Raw genomic sequence first — 9,772 nt, 5'->3', positions numbered from 1 at the left:
TAGTTAAGAATTTTATCAGCATATTAATTCATGAACTATACAACACAGACTTTCTTCTTTTCCTCTTAGTTTCCTGGAACAAAGTTTGTAGCAAAGGGCCAGGCATTGTTGTTGACTGGGTCTGCAAGGTGGTCTGCGAGGTTTTCTAATGGCCCTTTTCCGGTCACAATTGCCTGAACGAAGAACCCAAACATAGAAAACATGGCAAAGTCTGCCATTCTTGATCTCCTTTACTTTAAGCTCAGCAAAAGCTTCCGGATCATCAGCAAGGCCCAATGGGTCAAAGCTTCCATCGGATCGGTCACCTCACCGAGCGGCCCACCGGCAATGCGGTAGCCCTCAATGGCGCCCATCAAGATGACTTGTGTAGCCCAGATGGCCAGAATGCTTTGGGCATGAATCAAGCTAGGGTTGCCCAAGTAGTTAAGTCCACCCTCGCTAAAGATTTGAGCTCTGGCCTTGAACCACACAGCCTCACCGAGCTTGACACCATTACAGGCCAAGAGCTCCAGGAATACACACCCGAGAGCTCTGAGCATGGCCATCTGCAGTGGATCACCTCGAGTTTACGGTTCTTGGCCAACGTTTACGGGGCAGCCGATAGCCCAGCAGTGTTCCAACCATAGTCATCCGAGAATTCACCTATGAGGTAGGATGGGGGCTCGCCCGAGAATGGGCCCAAGTTCTTGACTCGGTCTGGGCTGTACCACGGCTGCCGGATGAGACGGGCTTGGTTTGGTTACGGCCTTCCTAATACAACAAAATGCAAGTGAAGCCTTTCAAAACGTATGGTGGTTTACAAAAAGAGTTACAGTTGTTTAAGTGAAGCCTGGTCATGAACCTCCTAAACAGAAATTGCCTACTTGTGGGAAATCCACTCCATTAACAAACAAGACCTTCTGGTATATATTAATCACCTTGAATGCTGATCATTTAACATTAGCTTTCACACTTGGGGATTGGATAATAACTCAGTTTATAACTGTTGATGCGAAAATCCTCGCAACCCGGAACGACGGCATTTACCTGCAAAACGCCGGGATGTCACCTCGAATGGCACCGGTAGGGTGTCGGCCGAGGGCCCTCCGAAGATCAAATTAGTACTTTTTTTTTTCCTAGTTGGTCACACACACGTCTCTTCTAAGACTAACCTCTAACCTCCCTTTGAGAAGTAAGAGGCTACTGGCCTGTTAGTTAGTATTTGTAATTGTATAGCAAAATAATTAAATCTGTATTGAATACTCGGGTATCTTTTTCTCATATCTGATTTAATGGCTCGATGCCTTATTTATGGCAGTCCATTGAAATCAAGATCGTTCCGCACATGTCGATGGTTGAGATCTCCCTCATCATCAGTAACGGAATCTGTTGAGGTGTATAGTTGGTTGTGATATTGGGATATACCTTATCCTCTTTGTAAGTTGAATAACAATATCCCTATATCCTCAAGTTGGAGAGGAATGGCGGCGAGTCAACCCTAACGTTATTTTTCCCTTGTCAATTACCTTTTCGTTCACTTGGATCTTTGGATTCAGGTCATGACAAAAAATTTATGTCATTTTATTACTTTTTGTAATTAAAATTCATTTTTTTCAATTTAATTGTTTGATCAGATGTCCATCTCATGTACTTTATTTATATACACATTGTATAATATAAATAATATAATAATGGTATGTATAATATATAATATCAACAAACATATAAAATTACCAACATGTCAGTGGTCTAATGGTTATATCAACAAACATATACTCACTCACGCCTCCCGTGCGTGAGTATTAATTAAGAAAAAATCACAAAAAATATAAGTCTATTTTTATGTTTTTTTTTTTTTTTAACTACAAAACGCTACAAGTCTTAGGGGATTAAATGCGGTTTACCCTTTATTTATTCCAGGCACAACCATTCCACCATCAAATTTTTGTAATCAATTTAATTGGTTAATTTGGGAGGTGAAGGGTTAGTTGTTTGAAAGTTGTTTGAAAGATTTTAAATTGTAGTGAGAGAATAACCTAATTGAATAACACATTTCAAGAACATTAAGATCCATTTTGAATTTTATAGAGAATATGATATAAGAAGTCATCTCGCCGGAGATCTTGTTAGGGTTACGGCTGTAGAATTATTGCCTGAGACAGTTGAGGACGCTCTGGTGTCACCGGAGATGGTTGAGATAGGCACCACTATGGCCAAGAACAGTTGCAACAGTGGCCTCACCATGAGAAGGCTTGGAGAAGGTGGACTATGTTAAGAGGGGAATTCCATGGAAATTGCAGATATTTCTTCAGAAAAACAAAATAAAATTACATAAATAAAATATTGAAGCGTTCTTTTCAAACTAGGAACCATGAATAAATAAATAGATATAGGAACATACAAGCATATTTAGTTAGGTTGAAGGTAATATTGTGGTAATTGGCTCAACGAACATTTCGATTGTATCCATGCCCAACGAATTGAAAGCACTCGTACAATCCTGCAAGTCCTTCTCGCAGGCTATTAAAACCTGATCACCTTCATCATCAGTATATTTGATCTTAAAACTTTCAACATTTAACTTCAACCTTTTGGAGACACTCTCTTTCAACTCCACCAGTGTTGATGAAAAAGGTAGTAGAAATTTTATAAAATCTTTTCCATATGTTGCCTTTATAATTATGTCCCTTACTTCTGATGGTGTTGTTACAAGTGGAGTAATGTGAGCAGCACTGGCAACAAATTTCGAACATGGAGGGTCTCGTCTAGAGGAAGGGGAAGAACCGCTGACCTTATTTCTCTTCACCGGTGGCCCTCTGGAGATTCCATTCTTTCTAGATGGACGCTTAAATGTAGATTTGCTCACTGCAAAAATAAGAATTCAATAACAAAGGCTTATATAGTTTGTAAGTTTCTACAAGAAGAAACACAGAAGTTGAAAATAGAGCAAAATTACAAGCAATTATTTCAATTAGTGTGTGAGCTTACCATCAAACTTTTGTGGGACATCTTCAAGTTTCTTTCCAAAAAATTTTCCGATGTCCTTATCGGTAAAGGCATCCACCTCCTCTAAATGTGGCTGCATCGTCTCTTGTCCATTATGTAAGACTCCAGTTTCAAGCGGAGATCTAGTACTTTGGCATTGAGAAACAGGTTCCTTATTCATGTGATCCTCTGAACAAGAAAGAGGAATGTGATTTTGATCTCCAATGACAACATCCCCTCCATTGTTTCTATCATCAACTTCACGTCTTAATTGCTGATTTGATGAATGTGTCTGCATCGTCTCTCGTCCATTATCATGCCCGGGTGGAGATCCAGTACTTTGGCATTGAGAAGTAGGTTCCTGATTCATAAGACCCTCAATTGAACAAGAACAAGGAATGTTATTTTGCTCTACATAAACATCATTCCTTCGATTATTTATATCATCAACTTCAACTTCATTTGATGAATGTGGAAAAGAACCAAGTTCCTGAGGCATACCAGATTCAATAATTTCAACTTCATCTGACCAAGAATCCGCCTCCTCATCAAAAAAAGAAACCGGAGTGTTATTTCCTTCTGCATTAACAACATTCCTTCCATTGTTTCTATCATCAACATTAACTATTAGTTGCTCATTTGATGAATGCGGAAAAGAACCAGGTTCCTGATGCATGCCAAGTTCAATAACTCCAACTTCATAAAACCAAGAACCTGCCTCGTCTGAACGAGAAACATGAGTGGTATTTCCTTCTGCATTAACAACATTCCTTCCATAGTTGATATCATCAACTTCAACTCTTGCTTGCTGATTTGATGAATGTGGCTGCATCGTCTCTCGTCCATTATCAGGCCCAGGTGGAGATCCAGTACTTTGGCGTTGAGAAGTAGGTTCCTGATTCATGCGAGCCTCAACTGAACAAGAAAAAGGAATGTTATTTTGCTCTACATAAACAACATTCCTTCCATTGTTTATATCATCAACTTCAACTTGATTTGATGAATGTGGAAAAGAACCAAGTTCCTGATGCATACCAGGTTCAATAATTTCAACTTCATCTGACCAAGAATCTGCCTCATCAAAAATAGAAACGGAAGTTGTGTTTCCTTCTGCATTAACAACATTCCTTCCATTGTTTACATCATCAACCTTAACTATTAGTTGCTCATTTGATGAATGTGGAAAAGAACCAGGTTCCTGATGGATGCCAAGTTCAATAACTCCAACTTTATCGGACCAAGAACCTGCCATATCTGAACAAGAAACATGATTGTTATTTCCTTCTGCATTAACAACATTCCTTCCATAGTTGATATCATCAACTTCAACTATTAGTTGTTGATGTGATGAATGTGGTTGTGTCTCTTGACCATTATTGAATACCCCAGGCTCATATGGAGATCTAGTACTTTGGCAATGAAAAGAAGCAGGGACCTGATTCATGCGAGGTTTAATAAATTCAATGAATAATTCCTTCCCGAGTTCCTCTCCAGAAGCTAGCTTACAGCTTTGGAAATTTTGCTTCATTGTTTCTAATAACGAGAACAAGAAGAAACTTGGGTCTTCACCATATGTGTTTTCAGTATTCAGAAAGAACTCTAGAATGAAATCAACTTTTCCTGTGTAAATACTCTGCAAGCAAATTGCGAAACAGCCGGTTAAACCAAAATGGCGTGCACCGGGTCGTAAGGGGTATTCAGTTAGGCTGAGTCGAGTTATATCTCTGCAGAAGCATGATTTACGTGACAAATATGCCCTCCCAACAACCCCCTGCCCCTTTCGGAAGTCATTTCGCATACTACACCATAAGAATCCTGCCAGAAGATTATCGTCATCTCGAACATAGGATGCTGACCTTTGAAGGTGCAAGCCTTGTCCCATATCATGCCTGCACGGAACCCACATCTGAGCCAAAGGTAACCTGTGAGTTCTGCACACCACTTTCAACCCTTCGCATATTTCATTCAGTGTATCTCCGTAACCTTCATAGGAAATCTGGATTGCAAGTGTTGTGTAGTTAGACATTTGTTGATGAGAACAGTACTGAGAACAAATAAATAAACAAAAAAGAGCACCATATATCACATTTGCATATTACGGCTGTGACTTACCCTAGAAATTAAACAACGACACAGAGAACTTTTCAAATCTGCATGCTGCAAGAGAAAAGTGAATAATTTTGTAAGGTTCAAATTAATGAAAAGGCAAAATCATATCTCCAAATATTATGCATTCATTTCTCAGCTCCTCAGCAAATTAATTTGAAGAATATTACAAATTAGGGGACAAACCTTGAGCAGAAGCTGCAAAAACGAATAACACATAGTGTTTAAGGTTCTGAAATGTGTATTAGTTACAAACTCAAGTACTCCAACACAGTTCTGGGAAGAGGTTTGAAATACTGGGAAAGCAAAAGAAGCCAATATATTGCAAGTTAGAGCAAGATTGAGCTGTGGGTACTCTTCGCTAGAGTAATACCGCACATTTGGAATACACTCGTGCAATTTTTGCCGGAATACACGTCCAGAGATTCCAAGGTGTTGTTCCCCATCCACATTCAACTTATATTTCAAACAATGCTTCCTATACTCGAGTAGTCCTTCATCAAGATGAGTAAGACCAAAAGGTTGGTCCGAAGTTACAAGCAAACACCCTGCTTCTGTTGTGATGGGTGCCCAAAACTGAATTAGAACATGATCCAGAAATTTCAGATTAGTATCATGGAAGTAGTGTAGAAGCGCGTATTTGATCTTCTCTGTAATGATCCATTGATTGGTGGTGGGGATGTGAGTTACCAAATCCGTAATACCACCACCTACACATTGAAAATTTCCATGTCAAATAAATGAATTCTAGCAAATGGAAGAACTTAATGGTCTAGCAATTGAATTTCTTATCTTTTCATTTTTTTTTTTTATTTATTTATTTTTCTTCGGTGAATGGTAAGCTGCCATTCAATTGAAAATTAATTTCCAAAAATAGATTTTATGCAGATTCTAACAAACTGATCATGTGAGTGGATCAAGTGTAGTACAGCAGCGCAAGTGCTGTATTGAATCTGAGGGTTCACAATCCTTTGAATATATACAAAATGTTTGTATTACAACAACAATGGCTTCAATATTTCCGCAGATGCCCCAAATTATGTAATCCCTGACAATATATAAAAACCATACTCACGCAAGGGTAATGTAGTTTCCACAGATGCCACAAATTATGTAATCCTGATAATATATAAAAACCATAATCACGGTAAGGATAATATTAGCATAATCGCTGCGGAAATATTTCCATAAATGTTATAAATCCCTTATTTCAAAAATAAGGGATTTTGAGTTATGAACTCAGCAATCATTATCAATATAGCATATTCGCCGAGTTTAGAACTCAAAAAGGTCAAATGTGTTTTTTCAGTTGGGATTTTGAGTTCTGAACTCAGCAATGGCTTCAAAGGATAATATATGCTGCAATATATGCTCTATGAGATTTAATGTTTTGGGTAGTTTGTCAAAGTTACAACCACCGAAACGTAATAAAACAGTGTATATATATGATTTATACGTGCAACCCCACATAAAGCTGAGGACATAAAAGGGCTGCTTCATGGAAAATCACTTCTCGCTTGCTCTACATATATATATATATATATATATATATATATATATATATATAAAATAATTACATAATCATAAAACATAAAACATATCCATAAATCTTACACATAAAAGGTCTGCTTCATGGAAAACACCTCACTTTCTCCACACACAAACACAGACAGACAGATATCTATATATATATATATATATATAATGGTTCACTTGTTAGAGCAAAGTGTGGATTCTATTTTCAAGCTATTCTATTCTCTCTCTTCTCTCCTGCTAGCAGACTAATCAGTTCTCTGCATTGATCAAGAAAATGAACTGTGTCTATATACACACTATAAACATTTAAAGTATGTAAAAACGTCTCATGTAACAAGCAATAGTGTTCTTTAGTATCTTAGGATATAACATTAGTTTTGAAGAAATGTGCAGCAGTGTTGTTTAGCATATGGATCACGAAACATGGATCTAAAAGGGTAATTAATATGTGTATACTTGCTTTAACCCCCAAATTTTTTATTTTTATTTTTTATTTATTTATTATTTTTTTTTTATAAAGTGTAAATATATGAGATATATATATATATATATATCATGGAAAATCAGGTTAATGAATCATAATAGAGATGGAAAATCAGGTTGGTATTACCATACAAATGGTGCATATAATTTTGATAACCAACAGATGAATCTTATTTAGGATTCTTCTCTGTTTAACAGAAAATAGATGCACTAGATTAGTATGACAAAACTAATTACAGTAGTTGGGTATTTGTTTATGCAAAATATAGCATTTAAACCTAATTTTGGTTTAGAATTTATTTCACAAAAAAATAATCTGATAATGTAATACATAGATTTAAAGAATTTACAACAATTTTACACATAAAAATGTACAAGAACAACACTGTATGAAAGATAATAGTGACCAGACACACACACACATATATATAAACATCTAATTAGGCCAAAAGATTTTCCGATTTTGAATTTCTTTTCTTTTCCGTGATTAATGGTAAGCTGCTATTGAATTAAATATAATGTTTGTGTTAATAAGGAAATTTTAACAAGAAATGAAGCACTGAGAAATTAAGAGAGAGAGAGAGAAGCTGCTTACTACAAGGAGAGAGAGTCGTCGGGTCACACCCAAATGCCCACAATGGGTTTTTCGGCGTCCGGCGCCGGACAGACACTGCAGTCGGCATGTGTTTGATGAAATTGTTGAGCTTGTTTTCTTCATCATGTTCCAAAAGATGACATGCCATCTCCGCCATTTTCGATTAGCTTCCTGGTTAAGAAAATTAAGACCTGTCCAACACATCGATATATATACTATATATATATGTGTGTGTGTGTGTGTGCACACTATAAAGTTATTAACGAAATGAACAATTTTCCACAGGTTTAAAAAAGATTCTCGTCAACTAGGAAGGGGTTAAGAAGGTTCACCGTCTCTCTCGCCACGTTGTCAAAAGACTGTTCTCTAGTAGCAAGGGGTTCATCAAACGGTTTTTTTTTTTTTAAAAAAAAAAAAAAAAAAAACGAGGAAGAAGTTGTAACGCGTAAACACTACGTCAAAAAAAAGTTTGAAACCCGCGTCTTTTCAAGATGGAAAATACCCGGTACCTCCCAATGAAAATGCTTCATTTCTCGGATATTACTAGGCGGGGTATTTGGTATTTGGATTTAGAATGGATTGTATCCGTGGAATACTCGATTCTTATTTTATTTATATATATTATTTTCTTTGATCACAAATATGGTCTCGGGATTTGGGGCGTGACACGTTTAATTTTAGCAAAAACACTTGATTTAGGATCTGTTTGGTATGTATTTTGTTTTAAGCGTTTTGTTTTTGACTAAAACATAAATAGAGTTTTTGGTGTAAGAGTGTTTTGAAAAAAAAATCGAAAACATGTTTAGGAATAATGTTTTGCTGTGAAAATGTTAAAAATAGAAACATACAAAATATGTTTGGTAAGTCTATATGTTTCAAGAATTTTAAAAACAAAACATATTTTTATATATATATTTTTCTATTATCACAAATATCTTGAGACTTGAGGCGTGACACGTTTAGTTTTAGCAAAAAAACACTTTTTGGTGAAGAGAGAATTGGTGAAGGAGTCCGTATAGTATGGTCATCTCCGAGAATGGATAGTGATGGGAGAGAGGCTGTGTCTCCCAACTCAGGTAAGGGTCTGATTAGAGAGTAATGAAAATTTCAATTACCATCAATAATGTAATCACTAACAGTTGATTTCTCACCATTATGAAAATCGCAGAGGACTGATTAATCCAAGATACAAGAGGGCTCAAACTTATCAGTCATCAAACCAAAAGGATGTGAGGGTGCCATTGCCTATGCAGTGTTTGTTGAAAGGCCTAGCCAAAGGTCGGAAACAGATACATGCAAAACATGTTTGGTAGAGGTCTATATGTTTCAAGAATTTTAAAAATAAAACATATTTTTATAATATTTTCAAAAATGTTGAAAACAAAACATGTTTCAAAAATGTTGTTAACAAGCCCCAAAGTCTCACAATGGAGAATCCTTCATTCTTTCCAATTTACAAATTTTTACCACCTATTCAATGTTGAAGAATTTTTCATCCAAACAACTTTTTGGTAAATTATAATAACAATAATTTTTTTTTTTTTTTTTTTTTCGTCGGTGAAGAATTTGTCCAATTCTTTTAAGTGATTATGACTGTTTTGCCCATACGGGCACCAAAAAATGCATTTTCGGGGTTCCATCATAAGGTTTTTGGATGCTTCAGAGGCATTGGCGGAGTCCATTTGCAGGAAAAATGCTTTAATCAACATGTTGTAGTGTGAAATTACTATTTTACCATTTTTTTTTTGAATTAGGGTGATCGGATGCTACGCACTTATGATCGTAGCGAACTTTAGGTGCTTTTTTAGGTTTTGGGGAGCCCAGAGAAAGATAAAGGTGTTGGATTTTGTCAGAGACCAACCGGAAAGGGTGAAAAATGCGGTGTCTACAAATAAAAAAAATATAAAACAAAAACAAAAATAAATAAATAAAATAAAATAAGGGCAGTTTTAAAATTTTTTTTTTTAAAATCCCAAAAAAAATAGTTATTTATTATTTATTTATTTTATTTTTCTCTTGTTTTTTAATTTTTTTTTTACTTTTATGTTTTATATTTTATTTTTTTATATATTAAAAAATATCTAAAAT

At 35.9% G+C, this 9,772-nt stretch overlaps 1 protein-coding gene and 1 pseudogene across 2 annotated transcripts; both read right to left on the bottom strand.

The window, feature by feature from the left end:
- Window positions 1-65: 65 nt before the first annotated feature.
- LOC132301425 (chlorophyll a-b binding protein of LHCII type 1-like) lies at window positions 66-2,223 on the bottom strand (annotated as a pseudogene).
- Window positions 2,041-8,244, bottom strand: LOC132300237 (uncharacterized). Of its 2 annotated transcripts, XM_059797246.1 has the most exons (6): window positions 7,685-8,244; window positions 5,257-5,780; window positions 5,077-5,121; window positions 2,968-4,960; window positions 2,381-2,844; window positions 2,041-2,285 (listed from the first exon to the last, which is right to left on the bottom strand). In XM_059797246.1, the coding sequence occupies exons 1-5, from the start codon at window positions 7,839-7,841 to the stop codon at window positions 2,393-2,395; spliced, it is 3,171 nt and encodes a 1,056-aa protein (XP_059653229.1). In that variant the 5' UTR covers window positions 7,842-8,244; the 3' UTR covers window positions 2,041-2,285; window positions 2,381-2,392. The 2 variants fall into 2 exon arrangements, with proteins under 2 accessions (XP_059653229.1, XP_059653228.1); XM_059797245.1 differs by lacking the exon at window positions 2,041-2,285 and having other exon boundaries at window positions 2,292-2,844.
- Window positions 8,245-9,772: the final 1,528 nt, after the last annotated feature.

This window comes from Cornus florida, unplaced genomic scaffold, assembly GCF_030987335.1.
Source record: "Cornus florida cultivar Cherokee Brave unplaced genomic scaffold, ASM3098733v1 CherokeeBrave_3.0.0_Hap2_Chr03, whole genome shotgun sequence".
In the NCBI taxonomy this organism is placed as follows: domain Eukaryota; kingdom Viridiplantae; phylum Streptophyta; class Magnoliopsida; order Cornales; family Cornaceae; genus Cornus; species Cornus florida.
Note: the sequence above shows the minus strand (reverse complement) of the source record. Positions and strands in the feature narration are given on the sequence as shown.

Coding starts and splice junctions, on each gene's coding strand:
- LOC132300237 (XM_059797246.1), bottom strand. CDS start 7,841: ATGGCGGAGATGGCATGTCATCTTTTGGAACATGATGAAGAAAACAAG. Junction 5,122..5,256: donor TTTTGCAGCTTCTGCTCAAG/GTTTGTCCCCTA, acceptor TTTCTCTTGCAG/CATGCAGATTTGAAAAGTTC. Junction 2,845..2,967: donor TGTCCCACAAAAGTTTGATG/GTAAGCTCACAC, acceptor TTATTTTTGCAG/TGAGCAAATCTACATTTAAG.